Genomic DNA, 26,560 nt, shown 5'->3' on the forward strand with positions numbered 1-26,560 from the left:
ACACTTCATGAATTAAAGAAAGTACCACAGCCATTCTCGAGTTATAGAAGTCAAATTAAAATTGAAAATCGGCTTGCGATCCTAAATTGCTTCATTTAAATAAAATAAAACAAAATGAGACAAACAAAATTTTGTGAAATGAGTTAAAGTGAAATTAAATAAACTGCAAAAACAAACCAGAGATAAATTTTTAAAATTTTGTATGAATTAAAAATTGTATATGTTTGATAAACTCTTAGAAATTTCACTGTTCACTGAAGCAAGTTAAAAATATTTTTATTAAAATTTTGGTTTTATATTTTTTGTGTTAATTTTAAGGAACTTTTTAAACAAACAAAAATTCTCTCAAACAATTAGACCATAACTACATAACGTGCGTTCTATACGTTGGCGCATTCAGCGCATTATTCGGCTAACAAATCTTATGGCTGTATAAAGCGCTAAAAGCGTTAAGGCGCAGAACGCGTGGTATGGAGTTTCACCTTTTGAGAAATTATTCATGTCTTTACAACTGCTCTTACCTACATATATTTGCATGTATTTGTGTGTAGTTATTCAATAATATTTCAGCTTGTAGACATTAACTATTGGGAACTTTCAATGCATGTTTGTATGTATGTATGCTTTGTTTTTTTTATTTGGTTTTCGGTTTTATTGACAGTAATTTACATGTATTCAGTCGATGATTTATTTATTAAATATCTTTTATTTTAAATTTTAAATACATAAATCGTAAAAACATATATTTATATTACATATTTTGTTTACGAAGAAAAGTAAAAAAATCTTGTGAAAAATGCACATTTCGTAAACTATGTCGGTATGTGTGTGTGTAGTAAGTATGTTGCAATTCATTAATAATTACATACCATGCACACGCCCAAACATATTTCATTTTTATCCTGTGTTTTTTGTCAAACACAACTTTGAATTTTTATTTAATTAGTTTTTACGATTTTTTTAGTAAACATTTTCATATAATAATTTGTTTAGTTGTTCACTCCAACTATTTCCTTATTTTATTGTTATGTTTTGGTTTACTTTTCTGTAATTTAGTTTTGTTCATTCATGGATGGAGATATGTTTGTAACCAATAATGTCCACCTTAACTATTAATGCGTTCATTTGCTTCTATTTTTTCTTTTATTTATATGGAATTTTTACTTTTAGTTTTATTTTCATTTTACATTTGTTTTATTTTTGCGTTTTTGTTTTTGTTAGAATAATCGTTTCTTAAAAAACTTAAATTATAAAATAAGAGAAATGCGTTATTTGATAAAAATTAGCATTTTATGTATTTACATTCACAGACCAACAAACTGCATATAAAATTAACGTTTTCCAAATTTCGAACGAACTGAAAATGTGGGCCATCTGTTATATTGGATCACCCATTAACCCCTATATAATAGAATGTATTTTTATTATATTTTTTTTTTTGAGTAAATCATGAGAAATAGCGTAAATATTTGGAAAGCAAAAATGTAAAAAATGTTTATTCCCCAAAAACAAAACAGATAATTGTTTTAATTATTATCTTCCAAAAAAAGAAAAAAAAAAATCCTTAAATCCTTAAACATTGTTTTTTATTTTTCCGTATTGTAATTTTTTATTTTGCTCTTGTACATGTAGAAAAAAGTTTCCTTACAGCCAATACTTTATTGGATATTTTATCATTAGGTTTTTATTTTTTATTTGAAAACATTTTTGCTTTGTAGTTTTGCTTTTATATTCATTTAATTTTAAAATTTTAAATTCAGATGAGATTTGAGTTGCAGGTTACTTCACATTGCCTGTATGAGCCCGTGGCAAAGTTGGAGCAACATTGGTAGCAGCTCAAATAACTGTGAATTAATTTAATTTAAAATGTATTGTATGTTATTATTTGATGCGCGTTTAAATATTTTTAATAGATTTTCGTTACAGCCATATAAAGAAAGTGTAATTATAGAAAATATTAAAAAATAATAAAATTTTTACAAAACCCAAATTTTTGGTGGAATTTTTTCTACAAACATCCCAATGTAATAATAATTACAAATGAAATTAAAATCGCATAAAAGAAGGTTAATAAATCATTACTTGCGCTTCAAATCTCTACCTTGAAAAGGATGATTAGATTCAATTTGAAAGGCTGTTAAAAAGGCGTCATCATCTTGATTACTGCTGTGGTTCAATCTATTTGCTGGAATAGTAGATCATAAGTCTCTCAGAGCTTAAGATATCCAGTACCATAATTTTAACCCATTCATGTATTGAGTGCAGTGTGCAGTTCTATAGAAAAGCTCATTGAGTTATTTATGGAATATTTAAACCCGTGAGTTTACTCATTTCTCGGTCTATAGTAGTCGCGCGAGTGATCTGCAATAAATAAAGGAAAACTATGACTTCGCTTGCCAACCTCAAAAAGAGTGAACAGGTCTCGAAACACCTAGTGAACTAACAGAGGCAGCGGGAGATAGACACCAATTTAATGACTTCATCAATAATATGAGCTGACAGTCGTATGGCTCGGATCAAAATAACGTTTGTAGGGATGAGAATTTTTGAGTGAGCTCTGACATATTTGCCCTAAACGATACTAAGTTACCGGAAAGACTAGGCCAATGACTTTCGCCTAGACAGCATTCATCAAAACTTTCGGCGAAATATCGTATAAAAAAGAGATTTAACAAAAGTGTTTAACATTTAATTAACTAATTGAGAATTGTTCAATAATACAGTATCCGCCTATAGTTCATTGAATTTTTTTATTGAGCATTAAGAGCTAGAAAATTTACATATTTAGAGAAGAAGGGTTTGAAGGCAGTATTGAGAGCAGTTTGAAGATCGTTTCCAAGAATAGCAAATTTCTGTAAAAAATCACTTTGTGGACTGTTTTTAGACTGTCTAGGGATGAAGAGCGTTGAAGTGTTCAAGGTATTCAGATAGTACTGCCGTAGAGGTCAAATAACCTCATAAATACTCTGCCAATACTTCGCGCGATTCGCTCAAAACGTTGAAATATAGATCTTTTAAGCCAATTGCTTTGATCACTGCTCTCGTCCTACAAGCTTTGGCGATGCCGAGAGTAAAATGTAAAAGTTTTAACTTTTTAACAAGAAAAAAGAGTGGTTGATGGTGACTGAATTTAGAGACAAATGCGGTAATATTAGAAAATAAAAACTTTTTTTGGCAGAAAATTCTATAAATTCTTAAATTCTTTAAAATTAATGCTACAGAAAATCTGTTTTCTTCGAACCTGCACATCTCCTATGTTTAAATGGGCGTTTCAAAAAAAAAAAATTTTGGAATTTTCAAAAATATTTTCAAATTGATTGGTCTTAAAAAATTTCCCCAAGCTTTAGTTCAAACAAATTTTATGCTGACAGATGTGTGAAAAGCGATAAACTGATACATTTTTTTAGTATTCTAAAATAAAATATTTTAAAATAAATAATAATTTTTGAAATATTTAAAAACTTAAATTTCAGACAATTGGAAACTTTGAGAACCATTTCACATGAAAAAAAAAATTATGGAAATTTCAAAAATAAAAGTGGAATTAAAAATAAATTTTCGATTCATATAAATTGTTATACAAACTTTGTTACACAAAATTAGTTTCAGCTTATACAAAAACGTTTCTGCAATTTTAAAATTAAAAAAAAAAATATGGCACGCATATTTTTTCTGAACGCAACAGTAAGTTTTGGACAGCTTAAATGAATTTCTTAGTATATAAAATATTTTTAATTAAAAAAGTTATAGCTTAGGTTTAGAAAATGAAATCTAATAAATTAGAATTACTGAAAACCGTTTGAAATATTGAGAAAAATTTAAAATGTGTAGATGTTTGAAAATTTTATTTTTAATATTGTGAAATATTGTGAAGTTAAAGAAAAATTTTATTTTTATTATTCTGTAACCATTTATTTACTTATTTATTTCGACCTTTAAGTCTTTTGTAAGACATCTTCGCTGGAAGTTACAAAATTGAAATATAAAATTAATAGTTCTGAAATTAAAAAAATAGAAAATTAAATGAAAGGAATAAAACGACTAAGAATTTTTTTTATTAACGTTGCTTTAAAAACGATTCGAAAATATTACGATTTTAAAAATTTAAGAATTAATTACTAAGTCTGTTAATAACTATATACATGTATTTTCAAAAAAATTAAGAATTTTGAAATTCAAAAAAAGTTAAATAACTGGAAGAATAAGAATTAAACGATAGTATTTTTTTAATAAATAAATTACTCGTAAATATTTTGGAATGGAAAAGAAGTTTTAGAATTTATGCTTAATTTTTTGTCTTATTTTTTTGCGTATTATAATATTTTGAAAAAATTAAAAAATTTTAAATTAAAAAAAAGTTGAAATAAATTATCTGTTAGAACTTATTGTTATTGTTTAAAGAATATGGCTGGGAATAATCAAAACTAAATGATAGTAATTTTATATCTTAAATGTATACAATCCACCAAAATTTATTGTAGTATAACAGAAATACTCACACAAATAAAAGTATGTGCGTCAAAAAAGTATTTTCTTAATAATAATTATTTTTTTTTTCGTTTTTTCATACATTATGAAGTTAGAGTTTTTTTGTGTTTTGTTATATTTTCACCTTTCTGTCGCATTTAACTCAAACAAAAAATTATGTAAAAATAGTATTCTGCCACAAAATTTTGTAACGATTTAAAAATGATTTTGTGATTTATTGATTTTGTAATGATTTAAAAAAAAAATATATGGAATCATAGAAAAGCACATTTTCTTTCATTCTAGAAAATAAATGTTCAAAAACACTTGTTGAATGCATTTCCAAGTTGCTAAAATTCATTTTTTTTATTAATTAAAATCGATGTTTTTTATTCATTTGCCTATTTTTATATTTACAAAGAAAAACATTTAGTATTGTTCTTATGTTTTAGTTGAATTTACGCTTAACAGTAAAATTTGAATTCTTAAATTCTTAGCAAATTAGAATGCTTTAATAAACTATGTTTTTCTTTCGCAGAATTTAATTATATGCCAAGGCCTAAGAGTTTTGACCGATAAATATTACACATTATACATATTTTCTTCTTCTTCTTCTTCGTGTAACAAAAATTGCATGAAAACTAGAAAGAAGAAAGTAATTCCGAAAAGCGTGCAATGCCACTTTTGCTGGGCGCACAGTGTGTTGAGACACAGCAAATTGGCGTTAGACGCTCTACGCTTAAAATTTATTAATTATTTAATTAAGACTATTTTTACATATTTACTTTTATATTTACGTTTTAGGTTTTCTTCATTTCAATTATTTTGGCACAAATTCACAGTTTTACTCGACACCTCTGACGCACAAAGTGTAACTTTACCTCATTTACATACTTACATAAATATTTATAATTTTTGTTGATTTATTTTTCTTACAAATGTGGAATTTTAGACGCATTTCCATGCTTTGTTTTTGTTTTGTTTTTGTGTTAAATAAATTTCTTACTTCGGTTTTGTCGTTATACGCCTTCTAAGCGTACCAAGTTTTTGCACTACATACACATAATTACATTTTTGTTGTTTTTGTAATGTATTTGAATGTATGCATTTGTTGTTTGAGACACTATGCGATTATTTACTATTTACAAATTTCAAAATGTCTCATTAAATGCCGACTTTTTCCGCAGTCCCCTTAACTAGCCGCAATTTTCAAACTGTTTCACCTACAATACATACTTAAATTTGCTCCTTATATCGTTTTGTATTTGTTCAGTACTTTCATTTTGTAGTTTGTCGCTGATTTTTAGTTTTGTTCAGTGTTGCAAATAGGAAAATTTATGGTTGGTTTTTATTTAAAAGTTTTATGTTTATTTTTTTCTGCTATTTCACTTTGACGGCTTTCAGAACTCTCTCTCTCTTTCTATCTATCTCGCCTCTTCTTCGTGCTTTTAAATGCTTTGCAAAAGCCGTTTGAATTCTTATTCGGTTTGTTTACGCGCACTTATGTATGCATGTATGTATGTATGTACATACATATGTACATAAATGAATGTCTACAAGGCATTTTTCTAATATTTTCAAAATTTTTCCATTCAGTCAGTCCAGTTTTTTCATCTACATATTCTGTAGCAATACGCGCGTTTTACAATACCGAAAGGAAAAAAATCAGTTGCACCAAAAAATGCAAAATTTAATTAAAAGTTACGTATTTTGTTTTTTGATACTAAATATTTTGTACAGAGTGTAGTGGAGATGTACAAGTAGTGGAGAGTTGATACAGTTGACGGCATAATTTATCATCTTGTTCTCTTAGCTGTTAATAAATTAGTTACATGTGTTTGGTTTTTGCTTTTGCTTTTGTTTTCGGTTTTGTTTTTCCTTTTCAATAACACTAAATCAAACTTAAGCGATAACTGTATAATAAACATTCATACATACAATTACACACACATGTAAATATGTAGTTTCTTTCTATGTATTTGTTTTAGAAACAACCGTGCATTTTCATTTCATTTACATTTCTTATACATTTCCGCTCTCCCAATGCTTGCTCATCAGCTAACACGTTTTTCTCCATTCATTTCACTATTTCACCATTTTATCAGTATATTTACACACGCATAATTTATTAATTATACATACATACATTATAGTTTTGAAAATGAAAAATAAAATATTTATGTGTGTAGTTGACATTAAACAGTTATTAAAATTTGAAGTCATTTCTCTAAATCCGGTACACTAATAACTATTCCTTTAATTCACACTTCCGTTACATATTATATATGTACGTATATATTTAGAATTGTTTCTCCCAGTGTGGTTTCTAGGGAAAAACTGCTGCCTGTACTTTTAGTAAATTATTCGCGCAGTTCTTAGCGTTTCGCTTTTATTTTAGGTTTGTTTGTTTTTACAATATGTCTGTCTACCTTTTAGTAGGTCCCTCGGTGCCTTGGTTTACGTTATTGTGGAGAGTGTCGTTAGTTTGGTTGAAGGCGAGGCCATTGGCGATGGCGTCGGCACGAAAAGGCTCGACGAGGCAGTCTCAGTGGTCATGCTGCGCTCTTCGTAGACACGTTCCTGAAAGGTGGAATGTATTTATTAAAATTGAAAATAAAATAAATGAAGCAATGAAGCGTATTGACAATCAACAGTGGTTACTGAACACAACCAAACACCAGTAATGATGAGAGAGGCGGTCTTCCAGACCATTTTTGCCGAAGATATTACTAGTCCAGAAGATTTTTGTTTCTCAAGTCCTCTTCTACTACGAAACCATAATTATGAATGAGGGTACTGTGAGGCGTAAGTAAGTGAAAGTATTGCCGCATATAAACAAAAAAGCAACAGAGGTGCTTGTCATGAGAGCAAATATCATATTTCTTTTGGTATAAACCGGTTTTTTTTGTTTGTGAAATATATTAAAATATTAATGCTTATTCAAGCGAAAAAAGGGTGTAATAGAATTTATGGTAGTCGTAGACGGTGGGTGCGAACATAACTTCGGGATTGGGGCATACATTGTTTTTCAGAACAACTTGGTTAAACCTAATCTTTTCTCTACTCTTTCAAGCTTTTATCGAAAAGTTAAAGGCGCATTTGAATTGACTCAATTAATTCATTTTGGTGTTTCACCGAGATTCGAACCTACGTTCTCTGCATTTGATTGGATATAATAAAAACACCATCGATAAAAATTTGCGCGGTGCAAAATTGTTCTTCTTTGAACAGCTATCATTTTCGCCGCAGTTGCTGTACGAGTAGAAAGTAGCCAATTTGTATGCATTCCGGCACCGCGTACGGCACGTATGTGGCGCCTTCGACTCAAATACACATAATCTATAATATTTTGCTGTCAGTCAAATTCGTTGCCACAATGGACGGAACGGACATATTGTGACGGTGCTTTTACGCTCTAAGTTAACCGATTGAGTTCTGTTTTTTGAGTTTCGTATTTTTTTTGTTAGGTTGCTACATTTGTGATTAACATTACTACCAAATTTTCACCGCCATTGCTAGACGTTTGTAAGAGCTACGCCATGCTTTCGATTTTTTTTGTTTTTAATTTGCAGCAATGAGTTTGCATTAAATTTTGCGTTAAAAATGGATTCAAGCTTAGGATTCAATCGAAAACCTTAGAAATGTTGGAAAACTATTTCGGTAATGATACGCTAAATACCAGTTTACGAGTGGAATGAACGTTTCAGAAGGAATTGTGAGGATGACGAACGTAGTGGCAGGCCGTCGACATCGAAAACTGAGGAAAACATCAAAAATTGAAAGAAAAGTAGATCAATAACCGCAAATTAACCATCAGAGAGCCTGCAGAGGACTTAAACATTGCTTATAGATCCGTTCAGGACATTTTAGTTAATGATTTGGATTTGCGCCGTGTTGCTGCAAAGATGGTCTTGAATTAGGATCTGAATTTCAAGTGCAAAAAGATTTATTAGTACGACATGCAATCCAGACATCAGGCGAGTGAGTGTAGCGCTCCGAGTGAGCCAAGATAAAAAAAAATCTCATAGTTTTCAGTCAAAAAAGAAAGCCATGCTCACGCTTTTTATGGATTACAACGGTATTGTATGCCATTGTCAAAAGGTCAGACAGTTAAAAAGGGCTATTATTTGGGCGTTATGACATGTTTACGTGAAGCAGAGCGCCAAACTCATCGTCGAACAGTGTCATCATTATACGTGAATTTGTGATGCAGCCACTGCTGGGTGGTTTTTGCTTTAAGGGTTGAAGCGGATTCTTGCTGGAAGATCCAACGCTCTCCATTGAAGAGAGTACTGCTCAACTGCTTCCTTTTAAGACCTCCTCCTGGTACACTTTTATCTGTGTTTTAATATTTTTTTTCCCGCCTTTACAAAGATTATAGAAATAGAAGTTTTTTCAGGAATTTGTAAATCTCGCTGTACTTTTACCACACATGCGATTGTTAACAACCGAAATTTACAACGAAACTGGGTACAGTTTATAAGTAGACATGCATACGAACAAAAGTAAAAGTAACGGAACCTTTTTCTGCGAATTTGTTCTCGCGTATGCATTGTAAAATTTGTCACAGAATTTATGGAATTTATATATTTTATTTATTTCCACACGAGTAATAATTTCCTTCCAGGTTCAATTCAATCTTTATAAAATCTTACTTACATGCGATTTATCATATTTAAAACGTTTCCAAATATTCGTTTTCGGCTCCATTGGTGTGCCATCCACATTGTAATTGGGGTTGGAGAATGTCAGCACCGAGCGACTAGAGCCACGCGAGTGTCTTTTCGTTTTATTACGTTTTGAATTGAACATTAGCACTGCAGAAGAGAAGAGCGGCACAAAAAATTATAATCTATTCATTTTTATCATTAGCCCCTTGCCGCACTTACATAGTATAGCAGTGATGATCAGGATAAGCATCACGATGACTACACCGCTAGCGATGAGTATCAAGGTCTCACGGTCATTTGACTTGGACCTTGCTTCATATGCATCTTCGTCATGCTCTGTTGAGGCGCTCTCGCCATCCGTCGCCTCCTCTGCATAATCTATTGTGTTATCGCCACCACTGCGACGCGGCACTACAAATTTAGGTGTCGGCTTGCATTCACGGTTGTCGGGTTCATCGGGACAAGCGCACACATAGTCCGAGCCGCGGAAGAGGCAAAGATGTGTGCAACCGCCGTTATCCTGGGCACACTGATTCCATTCCTCTGGCTGACGTTTAATCGAAACAGCGCGTATGTCGAGCGCGCCATTGAGAGCATCGCGTATTTCTACTGGACTGCTGTAACCACGGCCTTTACGGAACGAACGATAGACAGATTTGTTGTACCAGTCGGTCCAGTAAATGCTGTTATCAAACTGGAATGGAATGGAAGAATGGGAAGTAGTTGAAATAATTGGAAGATACGATGACAAGGTGGTGTGCTTACCATTGTAAGACCAAAAGGGTGCGGTGCATAGTCAACAATTTTTGTGCGGCGCTTGCCATTATAATCGACTGAGGCAATATTGTCTTCAAGCGCATCAGCCCAAAACAACCGACGGTTGCTGTGAAAAGTAAAAAGCAATTTAGAAGTTAGTTGGAAAAGCTTGTTTGATAAGTGGAGTTAAACTAGAAAGCAGTCTGATGTGGAGAGGTGGTGGTCTCCGAAATAGTAACTATAATTGTGACCAATTTTCACAAAAAATATCAATTATCCTTCAGATCGCCAAATCATTATTAGAATTAAAGAGGGGTCTAATTGCAAAACTTACTCAAAGTCCAGTGTTAGACCAGTGGGGAAACCCAAATTTTCCGTCACAATTAGCGTACGATTTGAGCCATCCAATAAACTGCGTTCAATGCGTGCCGGTGCATCCCAGTCGGACCAGAAGAGGTACCTGTATAAACTTACAATGAACTTACTTTTCAAACCAAAAACCACAACGGTTCACAAACCCTTTGCGTGGATGCACGATAAGCGAACGAGGATCTCCCAAGTCGTCTGTGATGAGTTCTTTGCGTGAGGTGCCATTCAAACGCGCCACTTCAATGATCTTTCGATCCGTATCGGACCAGTAAATGTTGTCCGCTATCCAGTCAACCGCAATGCCATTCGGTGTTAATAAATCTTTACTTACAATTACTTTGCTATCAGACATATTGGAGAGATTTATACGTCTAATAATATCTGTATTTACGTCCGCGAAGAAAAGCCATTTTTTACGGAAATGATAGTCGAGTACAACGGCGCCATGCACAGCACTGATTGGCAATACGACGTCCATGTAATCGGGCATATTGAGTGAAATCATACCGATGCCAGAGCGTTGAGCGATCAGCAGGTACTCCTGTGAATAGGAAGTGTGAGGAGTTAAACATTGGAGTTAGGGTTTGCTAGGGAGGAAAACGTACATCTGGTAGCGTCTGACATTCACTAGTACTGCCCTCCTTCAATTTGAGCCCAATTGGACATCTGCAAGAATAGCCGGTTGGGTTGCGTAGACAAAGATGCGAACAGCCGCCATTGTTAGTGCCGCAGATGTTCTCTGGTTGAGTTTTGTTGACCTGTTGATATGAAAATATAAGAATTAGCATAAATTTAAATTTTCGAATTTATTACATTTACCGTTATCACTTTAATATCCATCAAGCCATCAATATTGGTCATTATTTCCTTTTTGGCTGTAATATTCCGTCGATCGGTCATATGCAAAGCTTTTGATTTCCAATCGGTCCAATAGATATGATCATCAGTCATGGCCAGCGCATAAGGATGATGCAGTGAGGACATTATCAATTTACGCTGATTTCCAGTGTAATCACATGAATCGATAGTCTTCAACTGTGCATCGACCCAGTAAATACGTTTCGTCTTCAAATCCAAGGATAAACCATTTGGCCAGCCGAGATTTGAAGTGACAATTCGCTGGCGACTGTCACCATCCATATGCGCACGCTCAATTTTCCGATAATGTCCCCAATCGGTCCAAAACAGCAGACCCGCTTCGTAGTCCAACGCTAGGCCACGGGGTGATTCCAAATCCTTGTAGGCGATCAAGTGCCGATTTTTACCATCCAAGCTGGCGACCTCGATGGTGTGGCGGCCTGCATCAGCCCAATAAATCTGCAATGAATTCAAGAAATAAGAATGTATTTACTTCCAACTGCTTCCCAGGCTAGCGTGCTTACCGTTTTGCCAACGGAGTCCACAATTAAGCCATCAGGATTATCCAAACTCTCGCCTATAATTTTATGCACATCCAGGCCATCTGGTGTCGAACTCATAATCACATGTTGCTTAGAGTCGGACCAATAGATAATGCCTGTTGTTGGGTCCACATCTAAAGCGACCGCATTGCCAATGGGCGGCATTGGAAGTACAACGTCGATGAAATGCGCAAAGTCCAATGAGATTTGCCGTATGTCAATGCGGTGAGCAAAGATAATAAATCTGCTTGGTCCCTCGGCGCACGTACGCAGGTCGCTCTGTTGGCGTAAAATAACGATATACTTAGAATTTATTTTGTTTAACTCCTTTAGTGATACGTACCCTTAATTGTACACCCACAGGGCATGCGCAGGTGAAACTGGTTGGGTTTAGCAGGCAGAGATGTGAACAATCGCCATTGTTAGAGCCGCACGCATTCTGAACCCTCCTGCGGGAGCGATGAAATACGCGTATATCCATTAAATCGCTGGTATTAGCAATAATTGTTGTAATATTCTGGCCGGTGAGTTTGTCAGCGCTAAATGCAGATTTATTATCCCAATCTGTCCAGAATACACGATTTTCGCTGATGTCCAAACCAAATGGATGACCGAGATTGCCTTTTTTGTGTGGGTGAAAAAGTGAAGATATTAGTTTACCGCATCTCAAGGCTGGGTTTATTTAGGTAATTAATTGTATTTTATTTACCTAGTATGATTTTACGCCTGCCACCATCAAAGTCCATGCTTTCCAATGTCTTTGTACCGCCATCCACAAAGTACAATTTTTGCTGATCATAATCTATAGCCAGCCCATTTGGCCACTTCAGATTTGTATCGGCGATGATTATTCGTTCGTTGCCGTCCATGTCGGCACGCTCTATCATGGCGTGCTCACCCCAATCCGACCAAAACATTAGACCCTCTATCGGATTCACGACAATGTCACGCGGCTTGTCGAGTTTCTCCCATATGAGTAGTGTACGTTTTTTACCATTTGTGGTAGCCACTTCAATGCGATTAGTCGCTGGATCAGTCCAATACAGTTTGTCAGTAATCCAGTCTAGTGCCAAGCCCGCCGGTGAGACAAGATTGGAATGCACGACACGCTGTTGATAGCTACCATTGAGATGAGCCTTATTGATCGTACTACGTTCCACATCGGTCCAGTAGATGAAGTCGGTTTCACTGCACCAATCCAGTGCCACAGCATGTTTCATATAATCTAATGGTAATATCATATCTACTTCGGCTGTAGCTGATGACTTGGTATTCATTTGACGCAAGCGAATGTCCTTCCTACGTGCCACGAGCACCAATTTGTCAGGAATACTTTTGCAGGTTTTACTGAAGGAGAAACCAGTAAAGTAAGGATACTTACAAATCTAAAACATTTAATAGCTTACCCATCTTCCTTGAGCGATAGGCCGATGGGACAGCCACAACGCCGCGAAAGCTTATTTGGCAGGCACAAATGAGAGCAGCCCCCTCTCAGCCCTCGTCTATCCTTTTGGCAGCGGTCCCTATATTCTGGCTGTCGTGCTGGGTGGTAAGCGTGTATGTCCATAGGAAAGTGGAAGTTCTCATGCACCGAACGGAACCCCTTTCCAGTGATTTTATTGGCTGCCGATACAGTTTTTGTATTCCAATCGGTCCAGTACATGGTGTCCTCGAAAATTGTCAGCGCAAAAGGGTGCGGCAAATGAGTACTGAGTATTTTTACGCGCTCCGTCCCGTCAAAGTTCGAGGATTCAATGGCATGTTGTTTCGCATCAGCCCAATATAGTTTGCGACTGGGGTAATCGATAGTGAGGCCATTAGGCCACGTTACGCCATTCGAAATAATGACTTGCCGCTGCGAACCATCCATGTAAGCGCGCTCAATTTTTGGATTTGGACCTGAATAAAAAGGAATGAAATCGTGAGCAAAACATTGGCAGTAGTACTATTTTATATCCACCCACCCCAGTCACTCCAGAACACCAATGCATCGTCAGGGTGTATAACAATGGCACGTGGCTTATCCAGATCATTTGATGCAATAACTGCGCGCAGATTTCCCATAAAATTGGAAACCTCTACACGGCGCGTACCCGAGTCAGTCCAAAAGAGCAGATCGTGTATCCAATCGACTGCCAATCCGCCAGGCGATTCCAAACCCCATTTAATGACATCACGCAATCGCGAACCATTCATGTAGACCATCTTAATTACATCCGTAGATACGTCCGACCAGAAGAGTAAGCCTTTGCGATAATGGAAATCGATCGCTATAGCGTTGTGCAGTCCCTTTACCACGGCCGAGTAGCGATTATTACTCAGCTGCACACGTCTGATGTCCCAACGATTGGCCACAACAAGCGTCATGGCGCCACCGAGCGCCTTACAAGTGCGCAAATCTGGGCGCAGTACGTAGCCCGTTTCGCACGAGCAAATAAAGGAGCCGTGTGTGTTTTGGCACTTTTGTGAGCAAACCGGGCTGGTGATGTATTGGCATTCATCGATGTCAGTGCAACTATAGTGAAAGAAACTTTTAGATATTTGAATTCCTCAGTAACTAAATATGAAGACTTACTTCTTGCGGTTTTCGTGCATAAGAAATCCAAGATTACAAGCACATTCCTCACGTCCTTTGGCGGTGGTAATACATAATTGCTCACAAGGTGAGTTCTCACCGCAGGTACGCGGATGTGGGCAGTTCACTTCATCCTCGCCTAAAGGACAATCATTCTGCCCATCGCAAACGTGCTTTTGGTGTACGCATATTCTGAAAATAAACGCGGAGATATAGAAAATAGGGAATAATTGATACATTCACTTATACTTCAAGTTCGTTATATTCTTCTTGGCAGGACACAAGAATTGGCCGGCATCACACTGCAGATGGCATTCTACTTCATCCTCAGCAGAGGAACAATCCGGATAGCCATCACAAAGCCAGGTATTCTATTCGATATAATATAACTACAGTAAATTCCAGTGTTTTTCAAACTATTTGTTCTCTACATACCAGTATACAACGTCCATTGTTACACGTGAACTCGTCCGGTCCACACTTCGCTGGCAGCCCGGCGATCATACTTCCGCAGTCGTGTTCATCTTCTCCACCTTCACAATCCTGTTCCTTATCACATTTCCAACGCCGTGGTATGCAACTGCCATCCGTGCATTTGTATTCGTTGGAGGTGCAATCGGACGGCTTTTGTGGACAATCCTCTTCGTCACTCCAATCACCGCAGTCGTTGTCACCATCACAATGGAAGCGATTCAGAATGCATTGCCCGCTTGGACCTCCGTGACCACCACGACACTTGAATTCACCTTCCGGGCAGCGGTTGAAAACCGAGGGACATTTTTGCTCATCCGAGTTGTCATTGCAGTCGCGTTCACCATCGCAGCGGAAGGCGATCGAAATGCAATAGCCGTCATTGCAGGTAAAGTGTTCAGGAGAGCAACTAAGATGGTAACAAAGAGAAAGAGAGGGGCAGAAAAATCATTACTAGTTCAATAGTAATTCATACAAAAAAAACAGCATGGGACTAAATCTTGTAGCTGCTATGCTCTTCGGCTACGAAGGCTGGTTCTATGATCCGCAACTCTTCAGTTCGTATGTTTATTCACAAGAATTGCTAGAAAATAAAATTAATTCATATGTGTTTACCTTGTTCGATTACAGTGCGCTTCATCGGAGAAGTCCTTGCAGTCATTTTCGCCATCGCACACCCATTGCTTAGGTATACAAAACCCATTCTGACATTCAAACTGGTCATCATCCGTACAATTCGTGCGCGCACCACAGTGTGTCTCGTCTGAATAGTCACCACAGTCATCGTCGCCATCGCACAGCCATTCCTTGTTGATGCAGCGATATGTGCGTGGACACATCACATGCATGCCCGTCTGCTCGCAATCTTTCTGCAATTTATGCAGCATATCGCCGATCACCTCACAATCGAATTCATCGGCGCCATCTTCGCAATCCGTTTTCTTGTCGCAGCGTGCCCTTTGGTCAATACAGGTACATGTTGTGGGACATTGCCATTGCATCTCACCGCACATATTCTGGCAGGTATGCGCGTAACCATCATTGGGACTCAATAGCCGTGTCTCATCGTGCACGAGCGAAACATGCGGTCGAAATACTTTTTCTTTGTGATGCAGCATATTCATATAACCCTCACGTCCACGTGTTATTTCGCGGCGATCACCAGATTCTCGTACTCCATAGAGATCTGTGCGACTGCTGCCGCTACGTGCACCAATATCACGGTGTCTTGTTGATTCACCGTAATAGCTACCACCAGCATTATTTTGGGAAGTAGGATTAGTTTCATGAGGCGACTGTTGGGATTCAGTGGTATAGAGTTCAGGCGCGTATTGGCCGAAGTACTCGTCATCGGGATGTTCATGTGGAGGGAAGTCTGAGGGATGGAAGCTGTCCTCGCCGTTAGCGTTTACGTGATGTTGGTCGTGTGAATCCTTCTGCTTCTGATTTTTTCTGCGTGAGCCCCCTCCCCCGCCGCCACCACCGCTACCACCAGCGCCAGAGCGGAAAAGATGCTGTTGGTGTTGCTGTTGGAGCGTGATGCTATCGCGCATAAAACTGGAGCCCAACAGTTGCCGTGCCGAACCATGTTTAACTTCACTGTGTACGCCAGATATGCTTGGCCACGCCGAGGTCGTATCGTCATTCCCACCTAGAGCTGTGGGCGGAATATCAAATTTAAGAAAAAAATTACAAATTATTGGGTATGAGTGATTGGAGGCTATTATGACAGTGAAGTAATTGATATTAAATATAGGAGTAAAGCTTCAGCTTTTCATGGTGTTTGGAGAATTTTGCTGGCATTGGCTAATTTACAACATTATTCTCATCATGCGCGGATTTAATGAATGAAATCGGAGCTTTTCTTTATCAGGCATTCGTTCAAGAGCACTAAAGCGTCGCGTCGTTGGTTAGAGATTTGTATTACTTCGTATGAAGTGCGCCGCTGTTAATTTCTGTGCTTGGTGCGCTATGTGGCAGTTATTGTCATCGGATGGAGTACGGGAGCTGCCCATGCTAACTAGAAGGTTGCTACTAGGAGGTTGCTCATCCAGTCCGAATCTATGATTATTGGTATTGGTTACTTTATGCGCATGCGTTACATTTTTATGGGCGACTTTCACTTTTTGAGTGATGTTTATGTTGTTTTTGCCATTGATATACTTTGTTGCTGCTGAATGGGAAATGAGGTGGACTGTTAAACTTTGACGAAGCAGTCATTCATGATATAAGCCAACCCGCTCTTTGTTAGCGAGCATCGTGTGAACATTTGGAAACATACATACTCCTACTCGTACATAAGTATGCGACGGAATTGAGCGAGCAGGAAGTGCGAGTGGGAGCTTAAGTTGGGAGAGTACTTAGGCGAAGAGAAATGAGTGCAAATCCAGAAGTTCGGTGAGAAAAAGTGAGAGTGAAAAATAAAAATTTGTCAATGAGAATTAACGAATATGAAAAGGTCTCTAAAAGCTTCCAACATAATTTGATGCTCCTGCTCGCGAGTTGTGAGGAGAATTGCAGTACAGAAACGGACGGACAAACAGTCAGGCAGCTAACTAGCGTGGGCTTGCAAAACTTTCCACAAGTACTGGCTCATATATATACCTACATACAAACAAGCAAATTTACAACCGCATACAGCTCATTTGAGGTAGGTATATATAGATGTATTTGTAAATATATAATGGCTAAGTAAACAAAACGACAAAATTACAACCAAACTCACACTCCTGCAGAGCGTTTTGTATGCCTGTGTATTTGTGTGGAAAATTGAAAGCACGAAATGAAAGAAATTCTCAATTGCACGCATCGACGCGACGATGCCAAGGACAAGGCAACCGAAACGCTATTTTATGTCACTTCGTGCATACCGACCGAATTGATTCACAAAACGGATAAGGACGGACAATCGGTTTGCTGAATCGCAGCAGTATTAGCAAATATAGAAAGAGGAAGCAGCTGTGAGGCGAGCATATAAGTATGTACATAGCTTCTATTTACAGCATCCATTTTTATTTATATTCCTACATATATGCCTATGTGAATGTGTTGGTGTAAAACCATTCGACATAACCGAATGGACTTAACTGACCTGCTTTCCCTGTGCGCTGCACGTCGTTTCGCCTTAACGGATAGTGCAATGAGTTGTTGCTATTGTAATCATTTTTAAAATTACAAAAGAGCAAGTGGTTCTCTGGGCTTGTAGGCAATCACATGAACATACGAATGTATGTATGTAGTCGCATAAATGCGCTTAGTTGCAATATAGGAGAATTTGAGTGCTCTACAATCTTTTTGATTGAATTACCTAAGGTGAGTGGCTGCGTTTTTCATTTGTATGAGTTGAAGATCGCTCCGGAGATAATTTACTTTTTTAAATGAGAAGGACGCCTATTTTTGTTAATAACGAAACTATTTTTTGTGTACGTTATAAACATATTTTTGGAGTGAATTTATGTACTTATTTACTGATGAGGCAAATGGCATAGATAAATATACAGTCTCTCTAATGGAAACGTGAACGGCAAAATTCAAACTTAAATGGTGCTAAAAATCCTTTCCGCCGTACGCTTTGAGCAATTTATTAGTTTTATGGGAAATTTAGAAAGCGTACGTAGTGTGTACATGATGAGTTCCGTATATGAAAAACGATTTGAAACAGTGTTCCTATGTAGACACCCTAAAGGTGCAAAAATGCCACCTGCATCTGCAGAAAAATATTTGAAGAGATTGCAATTGTATACCGAAGTTAAAAGCGATGACGATTTCCCGGACGAGGTCCAAAACAAATTATCTCTCCAAAGCAAGATTAGAAGATGATTGATTTGTCTATGGCAATGCCGAACTTATCGTTTCGTGAACGGGAACAGTTCTAATGAAAAGTGGTGTTAATATACAGAAAGACACGATTCTAGGACGTTTACGTGCAGAAGACTTCAATTACCGGACTGCTCTCATTTACACACATTGAAAAAATACTTGCACATGGCTAAGGTAAACTTAGAATGGAATTGGACAAATGTAATGTTCACGGACGAATCTTCTTTTTGGATGAATAGTAGCATACGTCGGTCCTAGTGTACTGCTGATAATCGCCAATTTCAATGCAATGAAATTGGGACTACTTAGGCGAAAAATGATTTGGCCGTTTATTTGTGTTTATCGCCGATTCGAATATAGTTTTGATCCAAGAAATTTACTAAAAACCATACCAAACCATACCAATCAACTGCGAAGACTTTTGGTACAACTAGTCAACAGATTTTACAAAAAGACGGCGATCCCAAGCATCGAAATCTAAGGTGAGCAGAGTAAAAACATCAAAATGGGATTGAAATGCTGGATTGGACTTCACAGTCGCCTGATGCCAACCGAATTGAAAATGTTCGGGCAATAGTTAAGCAAAAACTTAAAGGAACGGTCGAACAGTCGTCAAAGTAAAATCCAACTGATTCGGAACCGATTACTTTCACAACTTCCGCTAAAATTAATACGAAGTATGACTCGACGATGTGAAACCATTACAGACTTTATTGAATATATTGCGTATAATAAATATGTATTAGAAACCAGTTTGTTAGAATCGAATTGGTGAAATAGTTTCTAAGTTATGACGGTCGCGCTTCTATTAGACAGACTGTATGTTAGCAACACTGGAAAATAGTTACGAAAAATTACATTTGGTTGGAAGTACTGAATGAGTGGAAGTAAGACGGCGTTCATACAGGGAAACATTTGTTGCTTCAACTCATTACTTGTGATACCGGTGCTCTGTCAAAACCCTTGTGTTCTCGTTCTTTTTAGTTTTGTTTTTAACTGTAGATTAACTAACAATTGCAAGGCGTGTGGATACGACGGACACGTCAGAAGATAATTCGCAAAGTTGAAGCAACAAAAGTTTTCCTGTATGAACGCGGTCTAATGAAACTTGCCAAATAACAGAAAAAACAATTAGCAGCATTGAAATCACTGAGTTATGCCAATTTTATGAAATATACCTAACTACACTCGCTAGCAATAAACCTTGCTGCATAGCTTTGTTGTTTCTTTCGCATGTAAATCTTTCGTCCAGGAAAACTTGTGAGCAGATTACCCTATGTCTATATAATTGGCGTGTACATCGAAAAAAAAAATCTTTGTTACTTCAATATATTGTGCGCGATGTGAAAAGAAACACTCAATTAATTGTCGATTTACTCGCAAAGCAATAACACAACTCATATATGTATTTATATTAATCCAATAGAACCCAACTCGTATAAAGCTGTAAGACTTGATGTGAGTTCAATGGTTTGTGGCTATTGTGACTGATCATGAAACAATTTGGAAAATTTCCATTCAAACGCCATTTTGTTTTGCTCTCTGTTTTTTGTAAATTAGTGATAGTTTATATCAGTACTATCATAGTTGAGTTAACCTAGTTGGAACGTTCGTTTGCAACTCGTGTACAAAAGAATACGGCGTCAATTTCTATAAATCCAAACAGCAAAAATTGGAAAAATTTGCTATAAAAGCAGAATTATACGTTAATTAAAACTTTGAACAGGTGTTTTGTAGCTCCACCTGTCGTTTGTCTAATTCAATAATTTCAAATCAAAAAGTTTTTTGTACGGAAATATAATTAAATTGAAAGGTTATTTAAAATGTTAGTTCAGTATTTTTTAAGTTCTTATAGCTTGCAAGCAATAACGGTTTCATTATCATATCGGCGTCTGGTTTTGTAATTGCTGTCTATTAAGTTCTTATGGCGGTTTTGAATTTTTCTTTCAACGAAATGCTATATTGTCGGATTCTACTTTGCTACGAATCCTATATCTAAGGAGATAGATAGATATCACCATAAATTATTTGCACTGCATAAAAGTAGCGTAACAGCTGTAGTAACCGAATGGGTTAGGCATGAAACATTAAATGATAGAAAAGTTTTTTCTAATAGGAGCCCGTCGTCCTTCTAGTGTATTTCTGAAATGAAAAAGCTATTCATAAAAAACCATCTACCGTTTGGAGGTGGCATAAAACAGTAGATCCCTCCATTTGTGAAACGCCATCAATACGCTTACTGCATATAGGAGGAGAAGCTTGTTCACCAATTATATTACTTATATACTAATAAATACTTGTATTTATATAAAAGAAGAGTTGATACTAATTTATGTATGCGTACCTAAAAAAAATCTTTCGATTTATGACATTCTTCCAGCAAACGAGGACATGTGCTCTAGCGAATTGATGTTGGGGGCTTGTGGTGGACTACCTATTAGCTCACATTTGTTTGAAAGGAGGTTGTTTGCTGGAGTTTTTAAGGAAATAAGTTTTTGACCTATCAATCGACAATAGTCTAGACATGGTAATCAACGGAGATCGACGGTCTTATTTGTCAACCAAATCATAAATTTTGAAAGGGTAGAGTGGGCAATTAACTTCTTTAAACCCTTCAAATCACCAGGCCCGGATGGAATATTCCTACCACTTCTATCCAAAGGCACTGTGGAACTGATCTGAGTCATGGTGAAAATCTTCAGAGCTAGTCTAATATTGGAATACATTCCAAAGATATGGAGGAAAGTGAAGGTAATATTTATTCCTAAGGGAGGTAACAAATCCCCTGATTCTCCAAAATCTTACAGACCAATCAGTTTATCGTCGTTCATGTTAAAGACAATAGAAAAACTACTTGAGAAGAAGTATTTTTCAAAAAACCCCTCCATAAGCTGCAATTTGCTTACCAAAAAGGGAAATCCACAGTCATAGCACTGCACACACTCGTTGTCAATATAGAAAAGGCTCTAAATCAAAAAGGAATAGCCCTCTGTTCCTTTATGGACATAGAGGGAGCCTTCGACAACGCAAATTACAAATCCATGGAAACAGCCCTCGAGAAAAGAGGTGCAAATCCTATATTAACACATTGGATAAGCCAAATGCTTAATCAGAGGATTATTAAAGCCTCGTTAGGCCATGCTGAACTTAATGTATCAACAGTAAAGGGATATCCGCAAGGAGAAGTTCTTTCTCCACTGCTATGGTCCCTTGTTACTGATGACTTGGTGCAGCACCTAAACAATAAGGGTTTTACAACCATTGGTTATGCAGATGACATCTGTTATAAAAAAGGCAACCATGAAAGCACACTAACAGACTTAATGCAAAATGTCTTGAACGCAACATGGGAATGGTGTTAAAAGGAGGGGCTGTCGATCAACCCTAACAAAACCACAATTATCCCCTTCACAAGAAAAATAAAGTTGGAGTTTCCTATATTGAAAATAAATGAAACAGTGATAGAACTAAAGGAAGAGGTCAAGTATCTAGGTTTAACCTTAGATAAAAAACTCACTTGGGAATCACATATAAATAATATAACAAAAAAAGCCACGAAATCCTTGTGGACAACCAAACAATTACTAGGGAGATCCTGGGGCCACAGCCCTAGTATGGCCCTCTGGATATACACCCAAATGGTTAGACCAATCATCCTGTATGGGGCACTAGTATGGTGGAGCAAATCTATCCAACAAACAGCGATAACCAAACTGGAAAAAGTACAAAGGCTTGCTTGCCTATGCATCACAGCGGCTATGAGAACAACCCCAACAGCTGGCATGGAAGTACTCCTTAATCTCTCACCACTTCATATAGCAATCCAAGAGAAGGCAGCTACGCAAGCACTCATGCTACACATCAAAGATAATTTCAAATTAGGCAACCTCACCGGTCACCTAAGTATCCTAAATAAAATCAAAAACACCATAAGCATGGCTCAAGTTTCAGACCACATTGACCCAACCCTCTGTTTCACAAAAGAATACACAGTTACCTTTCCTGAGAGGATCGAGTGGAAAACAAACCCAAAATGGATGAATGATGATTCACGAATATGGTATACTTATGTATCAAAAACACCTTATGGTGTAGAAGCAAGAGTAGTGGGGCCCAGAATCCACAAATCATACACTCTTACCAGGGACACCACTATCTTCCAAGCGGAACTATACGCAATAATGGAAGCAGCAAACATCATGCAACGTAGAAACCACAAGAGAGTAAAGATTAAAATACTCTCGGACAGACAATCAGTTCTAAAAGCTTTAGATAGCTGTACCTACAACTCAAAAACTTTCTTAGAATGCCACAAGGCACTCAATAACTGGCATCCAAAAACAATGTCTCATTAATTTGGGTACCAGGACATGAGGGATACGACGGCAACGAAAAGCCAGACTTTCAAGCCAAAAAAGGGGCAGATGTAAATTTCATCGGACCTAGTCCCATGTTTGGATTTAACAAAAACAGCCTAAAACAAAAAGTAAAATACTGGGCCAGAACTCTACTAAATCAGCATGGGAACAACGTAGAGGGTCTTAGATACTCCAAAAAGTTCGTAAGTTTCAACGCTAAAAGGGCTAACATGGCTCTCACGTTAAACAAAAAGAGCATTGGCACTCTCACAGGCGCCCTCACGGGTCACTTCACGATGAGGAGTCTATAGAACATCTCATCATCGAATGTCCGGGGTTGACGCATAGAAGGAAAAGGTGTTTAAACAAGTTCATGCTTACAGATGAAGTCCTTCAATCACTCCCTCAGAAGGAGCTGGTACAATTCATAAGCATACTTAACAGTCAACAGTCAACATAGGGTGCCCAATAGGTCAATATGGTCGCAGTGCTAAAGGCCTATACCTTAACCCTTTACTACCATTAACCATTAACCATTTTGGTTATTTAATAATTTTATCCAATCCCTGTAATGATTTTTTTTTAGTTTTTGTTGAATTGTTAAGCCATGTCAAATTTTTCATATGAAACATCAGCCATTTCACGTTTGGTTAAGCTTGAATCCTCATAAAAAATTTCCCACAACTTCATGCTTTTAGGATCACGCTCAAATTCGATGCACGAGTGGAATTTAAAAAACAAATTTCTTTAACAGTTTCACCATTTTTTTATGAAATTCTCCAGAACGATGAATTGTTTTACTGTACGATATTCGGTTATTTCCACTGAAAAAATGTACTAACGTGCCAGATTCACTGCTTGTAAACAAAAGCATAGTAGTAAGTTCGCGTTTCATGTGAAATGGTTGTCAAAGTCCATTGCCATGAAATATGCGTGAAATTTCGCATGAAACCTGTATATGAAAACACCGCGCAACTTGTCAGCAACATGATGCCAGCAACATATTTCCACACCTATTTAAAATGCAGATGTTATTGAGCGAAAGCTGACAGTTCGTTTGCGATTGAAGTGCCTAATTTCGAATATTCCGAAGATTCAGCATTTTTAAGCGAAACGTCTTCGCAAAGAGTATAAGTAAATCTTTTTCATATTTTTGTGTGCTAGTTCGTTTTTTTTATTTGACAATTAATGCTGCTAGAATATTTGACGCTAAGCCAAATGCATGTTGATGGCGAAATTTCACGGGTGTGGAGTTAATACTAGCCTTAAGAGTGAACGAAATAAACTTGTGTGTGTGTTTAAATGAAAGATGAAATATTAAAATAGCGTATAAATTTTGATTCATTCACTGGTTAATAGCTGTTGGTTTCAATATTTTTTAAACAACTGGAAGTCAGTTGCCTTTAGTGTCGTTGATGTTGTACACTTTTAGGCAGAAAGTCCGCGTATATAAATATATGTATATGCTCATACCTTCACGCAGTTTGCCTATTGTTACCAAAATTCCAAGAAAATTGTTTTAATTTGCTTATACAATATGGTGTAAATTGACTTGGATTGAAAATTGTATACATATATTCAACCGAACTGAGTAAGCTTTTATTGTTTAGAAATTTAAACTACTCACGCTTGCGAAATCAATATCATATATCAATTATTGCACGCTAGTAAACCGTGTGTTTAACCATTTGACAGTTTTGTGTGTATCCCCCATTTCATGCTCGACTTTTTTTATGTTAGCGAGAAAAATTGCCGAAAATCAATGCGATCTTTATGCCTCTTCAAACTTGCACTTTATTATACCGAAATTCAGTGAGCTGCAATACTGTATACCCGGATTTTAGCTAAATATTCTGAAATTTTGATGAAAATTAGCTGATTTTTTATAAGTTTTGTATAAGGTTTGAACCTTTACATTTTATGGGTTTTGTCGTTGTTGACATCCATTGTTAACACCCTGTAAGTCACAACTGAAAGAAATATACGAAATACAGCAACATCATTTTTTAGTGCGAAATCTCACCTTGACAACGAACATAAGCTTTAAATTGTTTCAGCGATACCAAGAAAATCATGGTATTCTTTTTGCCCAAATTTAAATTAACTTAAAAGCGTTCATGAATCGGTTGGTGCTGGCTAACATTTAGACAAATATACAATTTATCCTTATTGTCCTGCTAAAACCTATGAGTGTGCAATTTTGTCAATTTAAGCATGAGTTGGCTTCTCACGAAACCGAGAACCATTAGAATCCAACTAAAAGGAATAAATTGTAATAAAGATATCAACGGGTTTTAAAAATTAAATATACATATACATATTTAATTTTTTCCAACAGAAAAAAAATGTAAATATGTGATTTTTTCTTAAATTTGAAAAGATTTTTTTATTTCACTTCTATTCGCTGATTGCATTTTTATTAATACATATTAAACAAGTTATGTGCCAAAGCTACCGATTCTTCTTTTGGCTGAGTTTAACAGAGCCGGTCGTTTCTTTCTCATGCTAACCGACGCCAGTTGGACACACCAAGTGAACCCAAGCCCTTTTCCGCGTTATCTTTCCAACTCAGAGGAGGACTTTCTCCTTCTCTGCTACCACCAGCTGGTACCGCGTCGAGTACTTTGAAATTCTTAGTTTCCTCCTTCATTCTTTGTTGTGAGAATTAGGCCGCTTTCTGCCACACGCCTAAGCTTTTCTTGTTCCAGCCGATCCGAAAATTTTAAATTTCGATTTGCCACTGAATGCAAAATTCTCTCTAAATGAATTTGGTTTATCTAAGAGTTCTTAGCAAAATTTAGTCGGTTGCATTTATTGGCTTCCGTTGCGGACTCCGCTTAAAAAGAGGCTTTACTTAAAAAACAATTACATTTATTTTTGCCTTTATACTATATTTGCTTTCCATAGAATAACGTGAACCAATCTATGCAGAACATTCTTGAACATCAAATCGCCATCCGTTCATTCTTGGTAACCTGCTTTATACAATATACATATTTCGCACTGTCTGTGGATTAATTTAATAATTTTTTTTACGTTTCACATATTTGGAATCTTATATATCTACACCGGTGTTGCATTTCGGGCGGGTCATTAAACCTCAGACATTTAAGCTGTCATTCTTGCTAGTGGAAATAGAGTCCTCCCGTTGTTTTCCAAATAATATAGAAACTAGAAATATGTTTAGGAGCAGCACATTAATGAGTAGTAGTAGTAATGAGTAAGCACATTAATGTTTCTACGTGTCGCTACAGGAATTTTAAAAAAATGCTGAAAAAAAGTACTAGAAAGAGTTTAGCAATAAACTATTACTGAAGCTGAACTTTATTGATTCACTGCATATCTCTGTTATCTTTTACGGCGAATTACCATTTAAAACAGCTGAACCACTAAACGCATGTTTATACAGACGTACGTCGAATCATTTCGGTATATTAAAGTTCATATACTCCTCCGACCTCGCACAATATGAAAATACCCGTTCACATATGGCAGATTAGCTGCAAAATTGACAATTAGCTATCGAGTAATGTTCTCGAATTCTGACCACAAACTACAGTCCAATGGACTCAGATATGGACTTCCGGATGGCCAATCTTCTGGTTTTGGATACTGCTAGCCGGTTTTTGCCTTATGGGCTGAAGAGGAATGATGTTGGAAGATCCAACGCTCTCC

General features: G+C 36.7%; 1 protein-coding gene across 1 annotated transcript; it reads right to left on the bottom strand.

The window, feature by feature from the left end:
• Positions 1-6,797: 6,797 nt before the first annotated feature.
• Positions 6,798-17,771, bottom strand: LOC129237697 (low-density lipoprotein receptor-related protein 4). The gene is made up of 18 exons (XM_054872585.1): positions 17,744-17,771; positions 15,324-16,365; positions 14,673-15,117; positions 14,487-14,608; positions 14,238-14,429; positions 13,627-14,177; positions 13,069-13,561; positions 12,372-13,009; positions 12,006-12,283; positions 11,645-11,941; positions 11,082-11,579; positions 10,868-11,020; positions 10,412-10,803; positions 10,228-10,353; positions 9,903-10,020; positions 9,357-9,831; positions 9,127-9,284; positions 6,798-7,047 (listed from the first exon to the last, which is right to left on the bottom strand). The coding sequence occupies exons 1-18, from the start codon at positions 17,769-17,771 to the stop codon at positions 6,925-6,927; spliced, it is 6,129 nt and encodes a 2,042-aa protein (XP_054728560.1). The 3' UTR covers positions 6,798-6,924.
• Between the last annotated feature and the right edge of the window lie 8,789 nt (positions 17,772-26,560).

Source organism: Anastrepha obliqua, chromosome 2 (genome assembly GCF_027943255.1).
Source record: "Anastrepha obliqua isolate idAnaObli1 chromosome 2, idAnaObli1_1.0, whole genome shotgun sequence".
Lineage (NCBI taxonomy): Eukaryota > Metazoa > Arthropoda > Insecta > Diptera > Tephritidae > Anastrepha > Anastrepha obliqua.

Excerpts from the sequence above, each read along its gene's own strand:
- LOC129237697 (XM_054872585.1), bottom strand. The coding sequence starts at position 17,771 with ATGGTTTTACACCAACACATTCACATAG. Across the intron at positions 10,354-10,411 it reads ATCGTGCATCCACGCAAAGG|GTACCTCTTCTGGTCCGACT; the intron begins GTTTGTGAACCG and ends AAGTTTATACAG. Across the intron at positions 9,285-9,356 it reads GATCATCACTGCTATACTAT|TGCTAATGTTCAATTCAAAA; the intron begins GTAAGTGCGGCA and ends TCTCTTCTGCAG.